The sequence below is a fragment of the Oreochromis niloticus genome, linkage group LG6, assembly GCF_001858045.2.
Source record: "Oreochromis niloticus isolate F11D_XX linkage group LG6, O_niloticus_UMD_NMBU, whole genome shotgun sequence".
Lineage (NCBI taxonomy): Eukaryota > Metazoa > Chordata > Actinopteri > Cichliformes > Cichlidae > Oreochromis > Oreochromis niloticus.
Window position 1 is genome coordinate 198,167 of NC_031971.2, and position 23,983 is coordinate 222,149.

Here is a 23,983-nt window from a genome sequence, read left to right on the forward strand (position 1 = left end):
AGAGCCATTCTCAATTACAAACATTTTTGTTGTGATGCACACTTGTAGTAGGTCCACAAGTAAGACAATACAATGCAATGCAAAAGCCCAGGATCTGAACTAAATTTTACTTTGTTTAGGGTTGCTAGGTCTGTGTGATGAAACTAGCTCAACGGCCAATGAATATTAGGCCAAACCCTCAGTCCAGTGCAAGCACTTGGTATACCAAGGGCCCTGAGTAGACAGTTTCTCACATTTATCTTATGACTTTAATTAACTAAACAACAATGAACACATGATTTATAGTATAAACTAGAACATGAATGTGAATAGATGTTGGACATGTTCCAGTATGTGAAAGACAATGTCAAAATGTCAGCTTCACTGTTCCCAAATTAAGCTTTGTAAACAATGTCTTCAACTGGATAACATGAACATTTTCATAATTAAAACAGTGAGTGCAACGGTTTAATAAAAATAGAGCAGAATCAACTCTTAAATGAGAAGTGAGCATAGAATAGGGTTGCAAAGCAGAGACTGACAGCATTGAGATGCTTGCTCAATAATAAGAACAAAATATCGTCCCACGACTCACACCTTCAACTCACTGATTTTTCTTCTCGTGCCTGTGATGCATTCATGATGCAGATGTAAAATTGTGTTTGCTGATACTTAAACATCTAGCTAGATGCCGAAGACACATAGCAGTTTTAAGTGCCCGTTAATTTCAACTTTTCAAATGTGTAGTTGCTGTATTTCCCAGGGAGAACAAAAAAAAGAAAAGAAAAGAAAAACATTAATGTGCCACACTGGTTATGGAGAGGAAAGGACAAGAGAGAAAGGCTGATTATTTTGAGACTTAACTCTTACATCTAATGTCCTCATTCATTTTATAGAATTTAAATACGGTATTAGATCTAACCACAATGTTTTGCTGATTTATTTTTTTATATCTTGGGGAAAAACTGATGTATGATAATTTTGTGCTATTCTATTACACATTTTGCCATGATACAGGCAGTAAAGGGCAGGCTAAATTAGTTAGTCTGTACTATTGTGATCAAATTTACAGTGATGCAGTATGTTGGATTGGTTACATCTAAGGTACTGTTACTAGGTTACATCACGAGTACCAGAAATCATATTCTTGCTATATGGCAGTAGTGCTAACCACTGTGCCAGACAGAATTCATAGACCATAAGATTAACTCATAAGACCAGCACTTTGCAAAATAATAATAAGAATAAAAATAAGAATAAGAATAAGAATAAAAGCCATGTCTTGTTCCAAGAGCAGTTGGAGAGAGTTAATTAATATTAATATATAGCATTTAGACCCACACAATTATTGACATTACTATTAACTATTTGAAATAACATTATTTAATTTCTGTATACATATTTTTTTTTTACAGTATGTCATGTGTGCTTAACTATTTTCTACTCCAAATATTCTCGAAACATGACTGCAAAAGAGAAGCCATCATTTTGCACCTGTATGCATATAGTGACCTCTACTGACAGGAGTCAGCAGGTGCAACAGTATGAAACTTCACACATTTACAATAATTGGAAAAGTATTGTATAGCTTTTAGGTGTTACTTTGTGTCTACCGTTCTTTTTCTGTTTCCCTTCCCTAAATAGCTGCAGTATTTAAAGAGAGAATGATAATACACACAGTACTGTGCAAAACTCAACTTTTTCAGTTATTATTGGTCAGTCTCCACCTGACTACTTTCATAGGAAAGTTTGTTAAACGACTTAATTCTGAAATTCAACAAATGAACCCTGACAAGGCACACCTGTGAAGTGAAAACCATTTCAGGTGACTACATCATGAAGCTCAGTGAGAGAAGGCCAACGGTTTGCAGCGCTGTCAACAAAGCAATATATTTAGAGTTATTGATCTTTTTTTTCTTTGCTACATAATTACATATATTTTGCTTCATATATTTGACATCTACAATGTAGAAAGTAGTAAAAATAAAGAAAAAACATTAAATGAGAAGGTGTGTCCAAACTTATATTTCACCTTAGTCTCCTTAAAATGTAAATATACTTTAGTTTCCATCTTCCCATTTGAACATTTATCATCAAAAGAGTAGTTAAATCAATTAATCAAGAAACAATAGATTGATTATTACATGATCAAATATAATTGTGGCCAACTTTATTGTACCCGAACTCCCCTAGCCTCAAAACAGTTTATTTGAACATTGTGAGTTTTTCTGTCTTTAAATCGAGTCCTGTCTGGATGTCTTTGCACATCTCTTTATCAATACCTGCATTACTATTGCTCCTTGCTTTCCTTCCAAGACAGCGCTGATTCTGCAGCAGTCCTCATGTGACCTGAAAAACACAAATTTTGGGTTGGAGCAGCCATGATATCCCGTTCCCCTGCAGTGACGTCACCTACTACAAAGATATTCCTATTAGAAAATACTATATTACGCATATTGTGACGATTAATTTACACCTATGGTTGCAGAGGAAAAGCTTTAGCGGTTTGGTCAGAGGCTATTTGCGTCCTCAAAATCTCATTAAGGGACTAGACGGACTGCAGCAATCGTGTGTGTTTGTGTGTTAATGTGTGTGTACAGGTAGAGAGTGGAGGTGTGACTCGGGCATACGAGAAACAAGAAGCCGTGAAAGTGACTGCACCGCGAGTACAGTCGCTTTTGGTGTCGCGGTGGTATCCTCGCCTGCCTTATTCTCTTTTTGAGGGTGTCTGTGTGTCTTTCCCTCTCTGTGTGTCTTTCTCTCGTTACTGAGGCGCCATTTCTGCTTCAGAGGACGCCTGTTTTTAGTAGAAGACAACTAAACACCAGCGGCACCATGTTAACACTGCTGACTTCCATGTATCTGGTGATGCGGACCGTTTCATCGCGGGTGAGTGGAAATCAGCATCAGCACAGCATAGGATGTTGTTTTACCACCTTGGGGTCGGAGCTGACGACGCGTCCTTGAACGCATCATTAAAGTCAAATTAAGGAGCTAAACTTGACCGATGCAAACGGTGACTATTCACTTTAGCTTTCGAACTAATTAATATTAATAATTCATGTCTGCGTTCGACAGGTGCATGTCATTGTGGTTTGTTCTAACTGTTGTAGTAAACCGATGGTTAACTTATACAGCCCTGTGTTGTGTTTCACCTGGGCCTTTTGCGTTTAACTACTGGTATGAAAATGGCTACCGGAAAACCTATGCTACATTCATGTGAATGAAGAAACTAAGCAGGTTGCGTCTTTCTCTCACCCTGTTGTCATTGGTTTAACAACAGCCGTCTCCTTCACACTTAGCAGCTTTGGTAAAGTTTACACTGACATCCAAGATAAAATAAGCAAACCAACTTCCGCAGGGTTTCTTCAAAATAAAAGAAAACTCCAGCATGAAGATACACCCTTGGCACGGCAAAAAGTACAATAGTAAATATATTATGATAATGTCCAAATTAAAACTATGATAAAACATGTTGTTTTTTTAGTTAAATTAAAAAGAATAATTACACAGAGTAAACTTAAAACATTTGAATGAATAATAACTCAAAACCCCAAACCTTTGCTCTGCATGAAAAATGAACAAAAAAAATCCCTGGCTTGCTGGAGTCTCTCCCAGCTGATACAGGAACCCATGTACAGTGTACCTAAGAAAAACATCCTTAAAACTATATAAACAGAATAAAAGGACATAAATCGTGAAACATAGATGTTTTGTTTGCCACTGAAAGCTTAGCAAATATTATACACTTTTCATCCTTTTATTTTGAAGGCCATACACCGGTGGTTGTTCCCGCTGCTTTGATTTAATACACCATGCTGCAGATTATCAGCACCGCGGTCAGTTCCCGCCCAGCTACCGCCAACACAGACCTATTTCGGGAAAGTTTAACTGAGCCCACACAAATCCAATATGGCTGAGATGAATGATGTGCAGAAGAATTCTGACTGTAACTGAAAAACTCACTTGGTCGTCTTTTTTTTTTCTTTATCCTAGAACAGTCCCTGCATTCCTTCACTTCTCTCCCTTCAGTTATCAGTTGCTAAAATACACTACACTGCCAAAAATGTGTGATGGCTGAATATGAAAATGTGCCGCTACAGCCTTGACTCTTTCATTCAGGCTTTCTGCATGGTGTTGTAATTAGTGTGAATGCTTGAAAAGCATTCACAGTATTGTTCTTCTAATCTTTATTATTATTAGTGTAAATGCTTGTAAAAGCATTCACAGTATTGTTGTTGTAATTGTGTGGATGCCCTAAAAGGGCTTCCACACTATTGAGTTCCTGTTTCTCTTTATTCTTTATTGTGTGGATGCCCTCAAAGGCATCCACACTATTGTTTTCCTGTTTCTCTTTATTCTTTATCTTTATTCTTCTAGTTGCTCCGTGCTTTGCCGTTTAACTACTCCCTCAGTTTTCAGATGATTTTCTCCGTTCAAACTCTAAAAAATTCTGCTCTTTCTGCTAATGTGTGCTATGACTTTTGGTGCTCATAACTTCTATACTTTTTGAGATATTGAATATTTTTTGCAATATTTTTGCCCATTGAAATGAATGGAACACATTATCAATGTGGTCACTTATTTCTGCTCGCCGGGCTGAGCTGTGTTTTAGCTCAGTGAGATGAGCAGCCGTTCTAAGACTGGGAGGCCCGGGTTCAAATCCCACTTATGGCAACAATTTCTTCAGTTCACAGTTAAACTTTTTTTTTAACTGTTTTCAACACAAATTTGAGCATCTTCACCCCCTTTCAGCAAAATTTTCAGTTTTTTCTGCTGTTTTCAGAACAAAAACCCTCTTTTCAGCAGAAATTCTGCTCATTCACCTCTTTTCAGCACAATGTTCTGCTTCTTTCCGTCTTTTCTGCAGAAATACTGCTCATTCTTCACCCCTTTTCAGCAGAATTGTGAGTTTTTTCACCCCTTTTCAGCACAAATCCCATCTTTTTCAGGTGATTTCAGCAGAAACCTCTTTTCAGCAGAAATTCTGCTGATTCACCTCTTTTCTGCAAAATTTTCAGCCTTTTCTCCTCTTATCAGCACAATTCTCAGCAGCTTCTGCTCAGGTTCTCTCCACCTCTTCTTTGTCAGAGTGAGTTTAGCTCAGTGAGATGAGTGGCTGCCTTGCGACCAGGAGGGCCAGGTTTGAATCCTGCTCAGGGCAATGTTTTTTTTTTCACCACCATACAACTTTTTGCAAGTTTTCATCTTTTTCAGCTTTTCAGCAGACAGCTTCAGCGTTAAGGCATCCACACAGCATTTTCGCAGGAAATGCAAATTTTTCTAGTTGTGTGGATGCCCTAAAGGGCTTCCACACTATTGTGTTCCTGTTTCTCTTTATTCTTTATCTTTATTCTTCTAGTTGCTGCGTTTTTTGGTATACTTTAGCTTCTTCACCCCTGTAGGCAAAATTTTCATTTTTTTCACCCCTTTTCAGCACAAATTCCAGCTTTTTTGGCTGTTTTCAGAAAAACAAAACTCTTTTCAGCAGAAACTCTGCTGATTCATCTCTTTTCAGCGCAACTTATTGCTTCTTTACCTCTTTTCTGCAGAAATTCTGCTGATTCACCTCTTTTCTGCAAAATGTTCAGCCTTTTCACCTCTTATCACCACAAATCTCAGCTGTTTTCAGAAAAACAAAACTCTTTTCAGCAGAAACTCTGCTGATTCATCTCTTTTCAGCGCAACTTATTGCTTCTTTACCTCTTTTCTGCAGAAATTCTGCTGATTCACCTCTTTTCTGCAAAATTCAGTTTACAGTTAAACTTTTTTAACTCTTTTCAACACAAATTTCAGCTTTTCCACCCCTTTTCAGCAAAATTTTCATTTTTTTCTGCTGTTTTCAGAAAAAAAAGTCTTTTCAGCAGAAATTCTGCTCATTCAACTCTTTTCAGCAGAATATTCAGAATTTTCACCTCTTTTCAGCAGAAATTCTTCTTATTCACCTCTTCTGCAAAATTCTCAGCCTTTTCACCTCTTATCAGCACAAATCTCAGCTTTTTTCAGAAAAAAACTCTTTTGAGCAGAAATTCTGCTGATTCATCTCTTTTCAGCGCAACTTTTTGCTTCTTTACCTCTTTTCAGCTGAAGTTCTGCTGATTCACCTCTTTTCTGCAAAATTTTCAGACTTTTCACCTCTTATCAGCACAATTCTCAGCAGCTACTGCTCATTTAAGCAGAATTGTCAGTCTCTCCACCTCTTCTTTGTCAGAATGACTTTGGCTCAGTGAGATGAGTTGTTGCCTTAGGACCAGGAGGGCCAGGTTCAAATCCTGCTTAGGGCAATGTTTTTTTTCCCAGCAAAAATTTCTCTGTCTTTACCCCTTTCAGTAGAAGTTTTTGGCTTTTCACCACTTTTCAGCAAACATTTTCTGCTTCTTCACCTGTTTTCAGCAGAATTTTCAGTTTCTTCACCGCCATATAACTTTTTGCAAGTTTTCAACTTTTTCAGCTTTTTCAGCAGGCAACTTCAGCGTTAAGGCATCCACACAGCATTTTCGCAGGAAATGCAAATTTTTCTAGTTGTGTGGATGCCCTAAAAGGGCTTCCACACTATTGAGTTCCTGTTTCTCTTTATTCTTTATACTTTATTCTTCAAGTTGCTCCGTTCTTTGCCGCTTATCTACTTCCTCAGTTTTCAGCCGATTTTCTCCGTTCAAACTCTATACTGTTCTGCTCTTTCTGCTAATTCCTGCTATGACTTTTGGTGTTTATTACTGTTATACTTTTTAAAATATTACACTTTTTTCCTTTAATTTGTCCCATTGAAACGAATGGGAAACTTCCACAATTCTGTGCAATTAACTCAGAGTGAGTGCTGATCTGTTCTGAATTTTGTCTTCATGTCTGAACAACTTCTTGCTACTTACTCAATTTCCACTCAACCCCCACAAATTATACATCAAAACGTAGGTATTTTTGCTGGCTTTCAGACAATGTTACTATCTTTATTGTGAGATTTACCGTTTTTTTGCAATTTGCCTCGGAGTGACACAAGGTCTCAATACTCCCCATTCAAAGTCTATGGGGAGGTTTTGAAATTCAGAGCTGAAATTCTGAAACGGGAGGCATTTTCAAATCGCCATATCTCTTTAACAAAGCAAAGTTAGGACATGAGGCTTGTGCCAATATAACTTCAGACACTGCTGACACTCACAGTGGAAGCAGTTTTTACAATTATCTTACCGTTGAGCAATGAATTACGTTTGTTTGAGGGGTGGAAATCTGTCCTCCTCTCAGTCTTCAAACTCTGGAAATGAAGCCGTTTCTTCTCTCGTCATATCTCCGCGACGGAGGTAGAACGAGCTATGAAAATCGCAGTCAAAATACACCAAAGTCCGCTGATTCACCCAGTACAAGAATTATGCTGCTAGCCCTCCTAGTTTTTGAGTTACACGACGTTTTGTAACTCCAAAAAACGGCGTTTTTCGCCTCTCACCGCGATCTATTTTCTGACTGCCCAAGTATCTGTGTTTCAGACCGCCGCCCCCTTTCCAGGTGGCGCAATCAGTAATGACACGGCTCTGCAGCTCAAAGGTCGTGGGTTCAATCCCACCTTGGTCCACGTTTTTTTTTTTTCACTACAAATTTATACACTATCACAGACCTGTAATTTATATTGCTAATCTATTACAATTCTACAAAGTTTTATGATTTTAGCAGCTTTTCTACTATGGACCTCAGATTCTTGTTAACGCTCCATGGCAGAAACAAGTACACAGCCTGATGAAGCAGACAGAGGCAGTACCTCTGATTGGTGAATTTGAGTAGAACCAGGTTGTTCTTTCATTTCATTTCTTTATTTATTTCACACATGATTCAACAGTGTTTCTTTTTCTACATACAGAACCTTCTGCCTCTTTTCAGCAGAAATTCTGCTCATTCACCTCATCTCTTGTGTTGGAGTGCTCTCTCGTGGCGCCTTTTGGGTAGTGCCTTAGTAAACGTGAACTGCAAAGAAGTGGTATCAGACTGGTTTGTAGTGGAGGAATTTGTTGCCAGTTTCTTTCATCTTTAATCCGTATTCATGTTGTAATGTAGTAGTACCACAATATGGCAGAAACACTATGTTTGGGCACAAATACTTTGATTTGGTATACTTTAGCTTCTTCACCCCTGTAGGCAAAATTTTCATTTTTTTCACCCCTTTTCAACACAAATTCCAGCTTTTTTGGCTGTTTTCAGAAAAACAAAACTCTTTTCAGCAGAAACTGTGCTGATTCATCTCTTTTCAGCGCAACTTATTGCTTCTTTACCTCTTTTCTGCAGAAATTCTGCTGATTTACCTCTTTTCTGCAAAATTTTCAGCCTTTTCACCTCTTCTCAGCACAATTCTCAGCAGCTTCTGCTCATTTTAGCAGAATTGTCGGTCTCTCCTCCTGTTTTTTGAGAGAATGAGTTTAGCTCAGTGAGCTGAGTAGCTGCCTTGAGACCAGAAGGGCCAGGTTCGAATCCTGCTCAGGGCGACATTTTGTTTTCACCACCATACAACTTTTTGCAGTACCTCTGCTTGGTGAAAATGAGCAGAACCAGGTTGTTCTTTCATTTCATTTCTTTATTTATTTCACACATGGTTCAACAGTGTTTCTTTTTCTACATACAGAACCTTCTGCCTCTTTTCAGCAGAAATTCTGCTCATTCACCTCATCTCTTGTGTTGGAGTGCCCTCTTGTGGCGCCTTTTGGGTAGTGCCTTAGTAAACGTGAACACTGCAAAGAAGTGGTATCAGACTGGTTTGTAGTGGAGGAATTTGTTGCCAGTTTCTTTCATCTTTAATCCGTATTCATGTTGTAATGTAGTAACTTTTGTGGCACAAATACCACAATATGGCAGAAACACTATGTTTTGGCACAAATACTTTGATTTGGTATACTTTACCTTCTTCACCCCTTTTCAGCAAAATTTTCATTTTTTTCACCCCTTTTCAGCACAAATTCCATTTTTTGGGGCTGTTTTCAGAAAAAAAAAACTCTTTTCAGCAGAAACTCTGCTGATTCATCTCTTTTCAGCGCACGTTTCTGCTCCTTTGCCTCTTTTCTGCAGAAATTCTTCTCATTCACCTCTTTTCTGCAAAATTTTAAGCCTTTTCACCTCTTATCAGCACAATTCTCAGCAGCTTCTGCTCATTTCAGCAGAATTGCCAGTCTGTCCACCTCTTCTCTGTGAGAATGTGTTTGGGTCAGTGAGATGAGTAGCTGCTTTGAGTCTGGTAGGGCCAGGTTCGAATCCTGCTCAGGGCAAAACCTGTTTTTAGTTTTCTCTTTTGTTCTGCCTCTTTTCTGCAGAAATTCTGCTGATTTACCTCTTTTCTGCAAAATTTTCAGCCTTTTCACCTCTTCTCAGCACAATTCTCAGCAGCTTCTGCTGCTTTTTTGTTTTTTTCACCACCATACAACTTTTTGCAACTTTTCAGCTTTTTCAGCTTTTCAGCAGACAGCTTCAGCGTTAAGGCATCCACACAGCATTTTCGTAGGAAATGCAAATTTTTCTAGTTCTTATTATTATTATTCTAGTTGCCACTTTTTGCACTTTTTTTGGCACTTTTCTACTTCCACAATTTTCAGCCGATTTTCACCGTTCAAATTTTAAACTATTCTGCTATTTCTGCTAATGTGCGCTATGACTTTTGGTATTTTTAACTATTATACTTTTTAAAATATTAAGCTTTTTTCCTTTAATTTGTCCCATTGAAATGAATGGGAAACTTCCGCAATTCTGCTAAAACTTGCTTGTTTTTGAAACTTAACTACTTTTTCCTACTTTCACGTAGAACAACCATTCAAACTTTAAAATGTTCACAAATTATTGGGCTATTCATGAATGATTCAGCTTTTTCATATCTGTTACCGTTTTCATCTTATCCCTCTTTAAGTTTTGAGTTTCATCTTTGTGATTTTTCACAAATTACATGCGTTGTTATGGTTGCTATGCACTTGGCTTTCAGTGTGCCACTGTAGGTTTCGCAGTCTTCTCTTCATGTCCGAACAACTTCTCTCTACTTGCTCAATTTACACTCAACTTCCACAAATTATACATCAAAACGTAGGCATTTTTGCTGGCTTTCAGAAAATGTCACCATCATTGTTGTGGGATTTATAGAAATTTGGCAAATCTCCTCAGACCAACACAAAGTCTGAAAACTCTCCATACAAAGTCAATGGAGAGTTTGTTCAAAATCACCGCTTGATTTCTGTAATGAGAGGCATATTCGAATCGTCATATCTCCTTAACGAAGCGAAGTTAAAACATGAGGCTTGTCCCAGTATATCTTCAGACACTCCTGACGCTCACAATTCAAGAATTTCTTTCTCACCTATTACTGTTCTGAAATGAGTTAGACTTGTTTGAGGGCAGGAAATTCGTCCTTCGCTCAGATTTCTTCAGATTTCAGACTCTGGAAATGAACCACTTTTTTCTCTCGTCATATCTTTTTAATGGATTTCCACAGAGACCTGAAAATTTCCATGATTGTTCACCAAAGCCTGCTGTCTCTTACGGTGAAAGAATGATATTGATGCTCCAAATAGATTTAGAGTTAGAAAGCATTGTTTGAGGGCAAGTCAAGGCAGTTTTTGCTTTGCTCTACTCAGTTATGGTGCATTAGAAGTCAAATATCTTTAATAATTCATATTTTAATGATAAATTGTCAACACTTTAAGATTCCCCCATCTCTTCTGAACAAAACGGTGTAAGAATGACCGTTCTAGCCCCTACGGTTAGGAAATTATGGCCATTGTTTGAGGGGAGTCGTCATTATGAGAAATAGACTGCAAAAATCCTGTGTCTCTCTGTGCTGCGTGCACCTGTTTTGGCGGGAAAAAGTGCACAGGCTCTCTGATTGGTGGATTCAAATTCAGCAGCTCCCAGGCTGCTTGACTGAGCTAGAAACTTACTTCTCTCTCCCTGTGTGTGTGTGTGTGTTTGTGTGTGTGTGTGTGTGACAGAGAGCGAGAGAGAGAGAGAGAGAAAGTCTTTTTATGGGATGATCTCATTGTAAGATTTAAATTCAATATATTTAGACTGCTTGACTGAATTGGACCGTGTGTGTGTGTGTGTGTGTGTGTGTGTGTGACAGAGAGAGAGAGAGAGAGAGAGAGAGAGAAAGCCTTTTTATGGGATGATCTCATTGTAAGATTTAAATTCAATATATTTAGACTGGTTGACTGAATTGGATCTTGTGTGAGTGTGTGTGTGTGTGTGTGTGTGTGTGTGTGTGTGTGACAGAGAGAGAGAGAGAGAGAGAGAGAAAGTCTTTTTATGGGATGATCTCATTGTAAGATTTAAATTCAATACATTTAGACTGGTTGACTGAATTGGATCTTGTGTGTGTGTGTGTGTGTGTGTGTGTGTGTGTGTGACAGAGAGAGAGAGAGAGAGAGAAAGTCTTTTTATGGGATGATCTCATTGTAAGATTTAAATTCAATACATTTAGACTGGTTGACTGAATTGGATCTTGTGTGTGTGTGTGTGTGTGTGTGTGTGTGTGTGTGTGTGACAGAGAGAGAGAGAGAGAGAGAAAGTCTTTTTATGGGATGATCTCATTGTAAGATTTAAATTTAATATATTTAGACTGGTTGACTGAATTGGATCTTGTGTGTGTGTATGTGTGTGTGAGACAGAGAGAGAGAGAGAGAGAGAGAAATCCTTTTTATGGGATGATCTTATTGTAAGATTTAAATTCAATATATTTAGACTGGTTGACTGAATTGGACCCTGTGTGTGTGTGTGTGTGTGTGTGTGTGTGTGACAGAGAGAGAGAGAGAGAGAGAAAGCCTTTTTATGGGATGATCTCATTGTAAGATTTAAATTCAATACATTTAGACTGGTTGACTGAATTGGATCTTGTGTGTGTGTGTGTGTGAGTGTGTGTGTGTGTGTGTGTGTGTGTGACAGAGAGAGAGAGAGAGAGAGAGAGAGAAATCCTTTTTATGGGATGATCTTATTGTAAGATTTAAATTCAATATATTTAGACTGGTTGACTGAATTGGATCTTGTGTGTGTGTGTGTGTGTGTGTGACAGAGAGAGAGAGAGAGAGAGAGAGAAATCCTTTTTATGGGATGATCTTATTGTAAGATTTAAATTCAATATATTTAGACTGGTTGACTGAATTGGATCTTGTGTGTGTGTGTGTGTGTGTGTGTGTGTGTGACAGAGAGAGAGAGAGAGAGAGAGAGAGAGAAAGCCTTTTTATGGGATGATCTCATTGTAAGATTCAAATTCAATATATTTAGACTGGTTGACTGAATTGGATCTTGTGTGTGTGTATGTGTGAGACAGAGAGAGAGAGAGAGAGAGAGAGAAAGCCTTTTTATGGGATGATCTCATTGTAAGATTTAAATTCAATATATTTAGACTGGTTGACTGAATTGGACCCTGTGTGTGTGTGTGTGTGTGTGTGTGTGTGTGTGTGTGACAGAGAGAGAGAGAGAGAGAGAAAGCCTTTTTATGGGATGATCTCATTGTAAGATTTAAATTCAATACATTTAGACTGGTTGACTGAATTGGATCTTGTGTGTGTGTGTGTGTGAGTGTGTGTGTGTGTGTGTGTGTGTGTGTGACAGAGAGAGAGAGAGAGAGTGAGAGAGAAAGCCTTTTTATGGGATAATCTCATTGTAAGATTCAAATTCAATATATTTAGACTGGTTGACTGAATTTGATCCTGTGTGTCTCTCTCTGTGCATGTGTGTTTCCATATGTGTCCATATTTGTGATTGTGTCACTGTTATACTTTTTTTTGCTGATTTTTTTCATTTAACAATTACAATGGCTTCCCAGCCAGCCAATCATATCTGGGGTCTGCCCTTTCTTCTCTCGTCATATCTCAGCGACAGATGTACAAAGAGCAATGCAAATCACAGTCAAAGTACACGAAAGTACGCTGATTCACCCGGTGCAAGAATTATACTTCTAGTCCACCAATCTGATTCTGACTGCTCATCACCCTGTTTTCCAGGCGCCCGCTCTCTTTCCCAGTGGCGCCCGCTCTCTTTCCCAGTGGCGCAGTTGGTAATGACACAGGTCTGCAACCCAAAGGTCGTGGGTTCAATTACACCTTGGGCAACATGTTTTTTTTCCCTACAAATTAATACACCATCACAGACCACTAATTCATATTCATCATTTATTACAATTCTGCAAACTTTTATGATTTTAGCAGCTTTTGTAATATGGACCTCAGATTCTGGTTAACACTCCATGGCACAAATACTGTTCCCTTTAGGCTCTGTGTATGTGTGTGTGTGTGTGTGTGTGTGTGAGAGAGAGAGCGAGAGAGAGCCTTTTGATGGGAGCATCTTATTATATCACTTAAATTCAATATATTTAGACTGGTTGACTGAATTTGGTCCTGTGTGTGTCTCTCTGTGCATGTGTGTTTCCATATGTGCCCATATTTGTGATTGTGTGACTGTTATACTTTTTTTGCTGATTTTTTTTTTTTCAATTAACAATTAGATTTGAGGGACCCTTAGCATGTTCAGGATTTTTCCAGCTGTCCATTTTGCTTTTCCAATTTTTCTATAAGTTATTACTATTGTGCTAAGTCATAGCATTTCTGCTGCTTTTCAGTATTTGTGCTAAATACAGCATTTCTGCTAAATCATACTATTTCTGCTATTTTATGAGATTTGTGCGAAATACAGCATTTCTGCTAAATCATACTATTTCTGCTATTTCATAAGATTTGTACTAAATATAGTGTTTCTGCCAAATATAGTATTTCTGCTTAATTATAGTATTTCTGCCATTTTATAGTATTTGTGCTAAAACATAGTATTTCTACTAAATGTAGTATTTATGCTTAAACATACTATTTGTATATATTTCTGCCAGGTCCCCAGGCAGCTAATCCTCTGTGAGGACTGATACATATAAAATTTACATATCAGGGCCTGCACGGCTTCCCAGCCAGCCAATCATATCTGAGGTCTGCCCTTTCTTCTCTCGTCATATCTCAGCGACAGATGTACAAAGAGCAATGCAAATCACAGTCAAAGTACACGAAAGTACGCTGATTCACCCAGTACAAGAATTATGCTTCTAGTCCACGTAGTTTTTGAGTTACACGACGTTTTGTAACTCCAAAAAACAGCGTTTTTCGCCTCTCACCGCAATCTAATTCTGACTGCTCATCACCCTGATTTCCAGGCGCTCGCTCTCTTTCCCAGTGGCGCAGTTGGTAATGACACAGGTCTGCAACCCAAAGGTCGTGGGTTCAATTACACCTTGGGCAACATGTTTTTTTTCCCTACAAATTAATACACTATCACAGACCACTAATTCATATTCATCATTTATTACAATTCTGCAAACTTTTATGATTTTAGCAGCTTTTCTAATATGGACCTCAGATCCTTGTTAACACTCCATGGCACAAATACTGTTCCCTTTAGGCTCTGTGTATGTGTGTGTGTATCAATATTTCTCCCATTTTAAAGTATTACTCCTCCATAATTGTATTTCTGTTAAATCAAAGTACTTTTACTACATCTTAGTACTTCTGCTCAATCATAGTATTTCTACTAAATCATAGTATTTTGCCAAATTATGGTTTTTGTGCCAAATCATAACATTTGTTTTATGTTACAGTATTACTACTAAGTGGAGGAATTTCTGTCATGTTACAGTATATGTGCTGATTATAGTATTTCTGCTAAATCATAGTATTTCTGCTATATTACATTTTTCTTTCTAAATATAGCATTTCTGCTATATAATTGTATTACTGCTTTGTTACAATATTTGTGCTAAACCAGAGTATTTCTGCTGAAACATAGTATTTCTGCCGATTGATAGTATTTCTGTCAAATTACAATATTTGTGCTAAAACATAGTATTTTTTTTTTAAATTTCAATATTAATAGTAAATTACAGTATCTCTGGTAAATCGCAGCATTTCTGCTATGTTGTACTGTTTTTCTAAATCATAGTATTTCTGTAATGTTTAAGAATGTTTGGCTAAATATATTCTTTCTGTTATCTTATACTATTTCTCCTAAATTCTTGTATTTTTGAGAAGTTATCGTGTTTCTGGTAAGTTACAATATTTCTGCTAAGTTCTGCTATGCTATTGTATTTCTGCCAAGTATTATGTTTCCTCTAAGATATTGCAGTTCTGCTAAGTCACTACATTTTAGCAAAGTTCCTTTGCTTCTGCAAAGTTTTTAGAATTTCTGCAACATTTCAGCTTTTTCAGCTAGTTTCAGCAGACAGCTTCAGCGTTCCAGCATCCACACTGCATTTTCGCAGGAAATGCAAATTTTTCTAGTTATTATTGTGTGGATGCTTTAAGGCATCCACACTATTGTTTTCCTGTTTCTCTTTATTCTTTATTATTATTGTGTGGATGCTTTAAGGCATCCACACTATTGTTTTCCTGTTTCTCTTTATTCTTTATTATTATTGTGTGGATGCTTTAAGGCATCCACACTATTGTTTTCCTGTTTCTCTTTATTCTTTATTATTATTGTGTGGATGCTGGAGGCATCCACACTATTGAGTTCCTGTTTCTCTTTATTCTTTATACTTTATTATTATTGTGTGGATGCTGGAGGCATCCACACTATTGTTTTCCTGTTTCTCTTTATTCTTTATCCTACTTTATTATTCTAGTTGCCAATTTTTGCACTTTTTTTGGCACTTAACTACGTCCACAATTTTCAGCCGATTTTCACCGTTCAAATTTTAAACTATTCTGCTATTTCTGCTAATGATGGCTATGACTTTTGGTATTTTTTGCTCTTATACTTTTTAAAATATTAAGCTTTTTTCCTTTAATTTGTCCCATTGAAATGAATGGGAAACTTCCGCAATTCTGCTAAAACTTGCTTGTTTTTGAAACTTAACTACTTTTTCCTACTTTCACGTAGAACAACCATTCAAACTTTAAAATGTTCACAAATTATTGGGCTATTCATGAATGATTCAGCTTTTTCATATCTGTTACAGTTTTACTTTTATCCCTCTTAAAGTTTTGAGTTGCAAAATTGTGATTTTTCAGAAAATACATGCGTTGTTATGGTTGCTATGCACTTGGCTTCCAGTGTGCCACTGTAGGTTTCGCAGTCTTCTCTTCATGTCCGAACAACTTCTTGCTACTTGCTCAGTTTTCACTCAACTTCCACAAATTATACATCAAAACGTAGGCATTTTTGCTGGCTTTCCGAAAATGTCACCATCATTGTTGTGAGATTTATAGAATTTTGGCAAATCTCCTCAGACCAACACGAACTCTGAAAACTCTCCATAGAAAGTCAATGGAGAGTTTGTTCAAAATCACCGCTTGATTTCTGTAATGAGAGGCATATTCGAATCGTCATATCTCCTTAACGAAGCGAAGTTAAAACATGAGGCTTGTCCCAGTATATCTTCAGACACTCCTGACGCTCACAATTCAAGAATTTTTTTCTTACCTATTACCGTTCTGAGATGAGTTAGACTTGTTTGAGGGTAGGAAATTCATCCTTCGCTCAGATTTCTTCAGATTTCAAACTCTGGAAATGAACCACTTTTTTCTCTCATCATATCTTTTTTTTGGATTTCCACAGAGACCTGAAAATTTCCATGACTGTTCACCAAAGCCTGCTGTCTCTTACGGTGAAAGAATGATATCGATACTCCAAATAGATTTAGAGTTAGAAAGCGTTGTTTGAGGGCAAGTCAAGGCAGTTTTTGCTTCGCCTCTACTCAGTTATGGTGCATTAGAAGTCAAATATCTTCAATAATTCATATTTTAATGATAAATTGTTAATACTGTAAGATTCCCCCATCTCTTCTGAACAAAACGGTGTAAGAATGACCGTTCTAGCCCCTACGGTTAGGAAATTATAGCCATTTGTTTGAGAGGAATCCTCACTATGAGAAATAGACTGCAAAAATCCTGCCTCTCTCTGTTCTGAGTGTGTGTAAAAACGGCTGCACCTGTTTTGGCGGGAAAAAGTACACAGCCTCTCTGATTGGTGGATTCAAATTTAGCAGCTCCCAGGCTGCTTGAATGACCTAGCAAGTTGCTCCTCTCTCCCTGTGTGTGTGTGTGTGTGTGTGTGTGTGTGTGTGTGTGTGTGTGTGTGACAGAGAGAGAGAAAGAGAGGGCGAGACAGAGTTTTTATGGGAGCATCTTATTGTATGATTTAAATTCAATATATTTAGACTGGTTGACTGAATTTGATCCTGTGTGTGTCTCTCTGTGCATGTGTGTTTCCATATGTTTCCATATTTGTGATTGTGTGACTGTTACACTTTTTTTGCTGAGTTTTTTTTTCATTTAGCAAGTACATTTGAAGGACCCTTAGCATGTTCAGCATTTTTTCAGCTGTCCATTTTGCTTTTCCAATTTTTCTGTTTAAGTTATTACTATTGTGCTGAATCATACTATTTCTGCTATTTTATAAGATTTGTGCTAAATATAGTATTTCTGCCCAATATAGTATTTCTGATTAATTATAGTTTTTCTACCAAATCATATTACAGAATTTTTGCTTTTTATACCATTTTTATAGGATATTTATATTGCTTAATATAGTATTTCTGCTTTTTATAGGATTTGTGCTTAATATAGTATTTCTGCTTTTTATAGGATTTGTGCTTAATACAGTATTTCTGCTAAATGTAGTATTTATGCTTAATCACACTATTACTATATATTTCTGCCAGCTTCCCAGCCAGCCAATCATATCTGAGGTCTGCAGTTTCTTCTCTCGTCATATCTCAGCGACGGATGTACAAAGAGCAATGAAAATCGCAGTCAAAGTACACCAAAGTCCGCTGATTCACCCAGTACAAGAATTATGCTTCTAGTCCACCTAGTTTTTGAGTTACACGACGTTTTGTAACTCCAAAAAACGGCGCTCTTTGACTCTCACTGCGATCTAATTCTGATTGCTCATCACCCTGTTTCCCAAGAGCTCACTGTCTTTCCCACTGGCGCAGCTGGTAATGACACAGGTCTGCAACCCGAAGGTCGTGGGTTCAACTCCACCTTCGACAATATGTTTTTTGCCCTACAAATTAATACACTATCACAGACCACTAATTCATATTCATCATTTATTACAATTATGAAAACTTTTTACCAGCTTTTCTAATATGGACCTCACATTCTTCTTAACACTCCATGGCACAAATACTCTTCCCTTTAGGTTCTGTGAATGTGTGTGTGTATCAATATTTCTCCCATTTTAAAGTATTACTCCTCCATAATTGTATTTCTCTTAAATCAAAGTACTTTTACTACATATTAGTACTTCTGCTCAATCATAGTATTTCTGCTAAATTATAGTATTTTTGCCAAATCATGGTTTTTGTGCCAAATCATCAGAATCGTGTTTATTGGCCAAGTATATGTGCAGACAAATACAAGGAATTTGGTTCCAGTAGATGGTGGCTCTCGAGCACAGCAATGTAAATCTCACACACACACACACGCACCCACACACACACGTATCTATATATACATTACACATGCATACACATACATACACAAAGCTGTGTAACCTAACTACAAATAACTAATCTAAACGTATATACATAAAATACAGAAATGAAATGAGGTGGAATGAATACTACAGAATGTACATAAGGTGCAGTTGCAGTCTGGCAGTGGGAGCAGTGTGACAGTTCAACTGTTTAGAAGGGAGATGGCGAGGGGAAAGAAACTGTTCCTGTGTCGGGTGGTCCTGGTCTGCAGGCTTCTGTACCGTCTGCCAGAGGGCAGCAGATCAAAAAGTCTGTGTCCAGGGTGTGAGGGGTCTGTGATGATTTTCCCTGCCCGTTTCCTGGTTCTTGAGAGGTACAGATCCTGGATGGAGGGCAGGGGGCGCCGATGATCCTTTCTGCTGCCCGTACAGTCCGCTGCAGTCTGCACCTGTCCTGTTTAGTGGCTGCACCATACCAGACTGTGATGGAGGAGCACAGGACAGACTCAATGACTGCAGTGTAGAACTGGATCAGCAGCTCCTGTGGAAGACTGTACTTCCCCAGTTGTCTCAGGAAGTACATCCTCTGCTGGGTCTTTTTGAGGATGGAGTTGATGTTGGTCTCCCACTTCAGGTCCTGGGAGATGGTGGTACCCAGCAACTTGAAGATCTCCACAGTCGACACAGGGCTGTCTGATATGATGAGGGGGGGCAGAGTTGAGGGATGTCTCCTGAAGTCCACTGTCATCTCTACAGTTTTAAGAGTGTTCAGCTCCAGATTGTGCTGACTGCACCAGAGTACCAGCCGCTCAACTCATCATAACATTTGTGTTATGTTATAGTATTACTACTAAGTGGAGGAATTTCTAAAATGTTACAGTATATGTGCTGATTACAGTATTTCTGTATAATAGAATTTTGGCAAATCTCCTCACACCAACACAAAGTCTGAAAACTGCATAGAAAGTCAATGGAGAGCTTGTTCAAAATCACCACTGGATTTCTCTAATGAGAGGCATTTTCAAATCGTCATATCTCAACGCAGCAAAGTTAAGACATGAGGCTTGTGCCAATGTATCTTCAGACACTCCTGACGCTCACAATTCAAGAATTTCTTTCTCACCTATTACCATTTGGCCATGAATTGGGTTTGTTTGAGGGTAGGAAATTCGTCCCTCGCTCAGATTTCTTCAGATTTCAAACTCTGGAAATGAGGCACTTTTTTCTCTCGTCATGTCTTTTTGATGGATTTACACACAGACCTGAAAATTTCCATGACTGTTCACCAAAGCCTGCTGTCTCTTACGGTGAAAGAATGATATCGATACTCCAAATAGATTTAGAGTTAGAAAGCATTGTTTGAGGGCAAGTCAAGGCAGTTTTCGCTTTGCCTCTACTCAGTTATGGTGCATTAGAAGTCAAATATCTTCAATAATTCAGATTTTAATGATAAATTGTCAACACTTTAAGATCCCCCCATCTCTTCTGAACAAAACGGTGTAAGAATGACTGTTCTAGCCCCTACGGTTAGGAAATTATAGCCATTTGTTTGAGGGGAATCCTGACTATGAAAAATATACAGCACAAATCCTGTCTCTGTGCTGCGTCTGTGTAAAAACAGGTGCACCTGTTTTGGCGGGAAAAAGTACACAGCCTCTCTGATTGGTGGATTCAAATTTAGCAGCTCCCAGGCTGCTTGACTGACCTGGAAACTTGATTTTCTCTCCCTGTGTGTGTGTGTGTGTGTGTGTGTGTGTGTGTGTGTGTGTGTATGTGTGTGTGACAGAGAGAGAGAGAAAGAGGGCGAGAGAGAGTTTTTATGGGAGCATCTTATTATATGATTTAAATTCAATATATTTAGACTGGTTGACTGAATTTGATCCTGTGTGTGTCTCTCTGTGCATGTGTGTTTCCATATGTGTCCATATTTGTGATTGTGTCACTGTTATACTTTTTTTTGCTGATTTTTTCATTTAACAATTACATTTGAGGGACCCTTAGCATGTTCAGGATTCTTTCAGCTGTCCATTTTGCTTTTCCAATTTTTCTGTTTAAGTTATTACTATTGTGTTGAGTCATAGCATTTCTGCTGCTTTTCAGTATTTGTGCTAAATACAGCATTTCTGCAAAATCATACTATGTCTGCTATTTTATGAGATTTGTGCTAAATACAGCATTTCTGCAAAATCATACTATGTCTGCTATTTCATAAGATTTGTGCTAAATATAGTGTTTCTGCTATTTCTGCCAAATATAGTATTTTTGATTAATTAGGGTTTTTCTACCAAATCATAGTACAGTTTTACTGCTTTTTATAGGATTTTTAGAGGATATTTATATTGCTTAATATAGTATTTCTGCTTTTTATAGGATTTGTGCTTAATATAGTTTTTCTAAAAAATGTAGTATTTATGCTTAATCATACTATTTCTATATATTTCTGCCACGTCCCCAGGCAGCTAATCCTCTGTGAGGACTCATACATACAAATACATATCAGGGCCTGCACGGCTTCCCAGCCAGCCAATCATATCTGAGGTCTGCCCTTTCTTCTCTCGTCATATCTCAGCGACAGATGTACAAAGAGCAATGCAAATCACAGTCAAAGTACACCAAAGTCCGCTGATTCACCCAGTACAAGAATTATGCTTCTAGTCCACCTAGTTTTTGAGTTACACGACGTTTTGTAACTGCAAAAAACGGCGTTTTTCGACTCTCACCGCAATCTGATTCTGACTGCTCATCACCCTGATTTCCAGGCGTTCGCTCTCTTTCCCAGTGGCGCAGTTGGTAATGATACAGGTCTGCAACCCAAAGGTCGTGGGTTCAATTACACCTTGGGCAACATGTGTTTTTTCCCTACAAATTAATACACTATCACAGACCACTAATTCATATTCATCATTTATTACAATTCTGCAACCTTTTATGATTTTAGCAGCTTTTGTAATATGGACCTCAGATTCTTGTTAACACTCCATGGCACAAATACTGTTCCCTTTACGCTGTGTGTGTGTGTGTGTGTGTGTGTGTGTGTGTGTGTGTGTGTGTGTGTGTGTTTGTGTGTGAGAGAGAGAGCGAGGGAGAGCCTTTTGATGGGAGCATCTTATTATATCACTTAAATTCAATATATTTAGACTGGTTGACTGAATTTGGTCCTGTGTGTGTCTCTCTGTGCATGTGTGTTTCCATATGTGCCCATATTTGTGATTGTGTGACTGTTATACTTTTTTTTGCTGATTTTTTTTCAATTAACAATTAGATTTGAGGGACCCTTAGCATGTTCAGGATTTTTCCAGCTGTCCATTTTGCTTTTCCAATTTTTCTATAAGTTATTACTGTTGTGCTAAGTCATAGCATTTCTGCTGCTTTTCAGTATTTGTGCTAAATACAGCATTTCTGCTAAATCATACTATTTCTGCTATTTTATGAGATTTGTGCCAAATACAGCATTTCTGCTAAATCATACTATTTCTGCTATTTCATAAGATTTGTACTAAATATAGTGTTTCTGCCAAATATAGTATTTCTGCTTAATTATAGTATTTCTGCCATTTTATAGTATTTGTGCTAAAACATAGTATTTCTACTAAATGTAGTATTTATGCTTAATCATACTATTTGTATATATTTCTGCCAGGTCCCCAGGCGGCTAATCCTCTGTGAGGACTGATACATATAAAATTTACATATCAGGGCCTGCACGGCTTCCCAGCCAGCCAATCATATCTGAGGTCTGCCCTTTCTTCTCTCGTCATATCTCAGCGACAGATGTACAAAGAGCAATGCAAATCACAGTCAAAGTACACGAAAGTACGCTGATTCACCCAGTACAAGAATTATGCTTCTAGTCCACCTAGTTTTTGAGTTACACGACGTTTTGTAACTCCAAAAAACAGCGTTTTTCGCATCTCACCGCAATCTAATTCTGACTGCTCATCACCCTGTTTTCCAGGCATTCGCTCTCTTTCCCAGTGGCGCAGTTGGTAATGACACAGGTCTGCAACCCAAAGGTCGTGGGTTCAATTACACCTTGGGCAACATGTTTTTTTTTCCCTACAAATTAATACACTATCACAGACCACTAATTCATATTGATCATTTATTACAATTCTGCAAACTTTTATGATTTTAGCAGCTTTTCTAATATGGACCTCAGATTCTTGTTAACACTCCATGGCACAAATACTGTTCCCTTTAGGCTCTGTGTATGTGTGTGTGTGTATCAATATTTCTCCCATTTTAAAGTATTACTCCTCCATAATTGTATTTCTGTTAAATCAAAGTACTTTTACTACATCTTAGTACTTCTGCTCAATCATAGTATTTCTGCTAAATCATAGTATTTTGCCAAATTATGGTTTTTGTGCCAAATCATAACATTTGTTTTATGTTACAGTATTACTACTAAGTGGAGGAATTTCTGTCATGTTACAGTATATGTGCTGATTATAGTATTTCTGCTAAATCATAGTATTTCTGCTATATTACATTTTTCTTTCTAAATATAGCATTTCTGCTATATAATTGTATTACTGCTTTGTTATAATATTTGTGCTAAACCAGAGTATTTCTGCTGAAACATAGTATTTCTGCCGATTGATAGTATTTCTGTCAAATTACAATATTTGTGCTAAAACATAGTATTTTTTTTTAAATTTCAGTATTAATAGTAAATTACAGTATCTCTGGTAAATCGCAGCATTTCTGCAATGTTGTACTGTTTTTCTAAATCATAGTATTTCTGTAATGTTTAAGAATGTTTGGCTAAATATATTCTTTCTGTTATCTTATACTATTTCTCCTAAATTCTTGTATTTTTGAGAAGTTATCGTGTTTCTGGTAAGTTACAATATTTCTGCTAAGTTCTGCTATGCTATTGTATTTCTGCCAAGTATTATGTTTCCTCTAAGATATTGCAGTTCTGCTAAGTCACTACATTTTAGCAAAGTTCCTTTGCTTCTGCAAAGTTTTTACAATTTCTGCAACTTTTCAGCTTTTTCAGCTAGTTTCAGCCGACAGCTTCAGCGTTCCAGCATCCACACTGCATTTTTGCAGGAAATGCAAATTTTCTAGTTGTGTGGATGCTGAGCATCCACACTATTGAGTTCCTGTTTCTCTTATTCTTTACTTTATTGTGTGGATGCTTTAAGCATCCACACTATTGATTCCTGTTTCTCTTTATTCTTTATTATTCTAGTTGCGTTCCGTACACTTTTTGGCACTTAACTAGTGCCACAATTTTCAGCCGATTTTCACCGTTCAAATTTTAAACTATTCTGCTATTTCTGCTAATGTGCGCTATATCTTTTGGTATTTTATACTGTTATACTTTTTAAAATATTAAGCTTTTTGTGCTTATTTTTGTCCCATTGAAATAAATGGGAAACTTCCGCAATTCTGCTAAAACTTGCTTGTTTTTGAAACTTAACTACTTTTTCCTACTTTCACGTAGAACAACCATTCAAACTTTAAAATGTTCTCAAATTATTGGGCTATTCAGGAATAAATCAGCTTTTTCAAATCTTTTACCGTTTTACTTTTATGCCTCTTAAAGTTTTGAGTTGCAAAATTGTGATTTTTCACAAAATAC

The 23,983-nt window shown here is 37.5% G+C and overlaps 1 protein-coding gene across 1 annotated transcript in view; it reads left to right on the plus strand.

Annotated features, from left to right (window-relative positions):
• Positions 1 to 2,580: 2,580 nt before the first annotated feature.
• Positions 2,581 to 23,983, plus strand: part of LOC100711262 (malate dehydrogenase, cytoplasmic) — an 868,968-nt gene continuing 847,565 nt past the window's right edge. Inside the window, exon 1 of the mRNA XM_025908337.1 lies at positions 2,581 to 2,868. Coding sequence (XP_025764122.1) covers positions 2,815 to 2,868 — 54 coding nt within the window. The 5' untranslated portion in view covers positions 2,581 to 2,814. The remainder of the gene's footprint in view (positions 2,869 to 23,983) is intronic.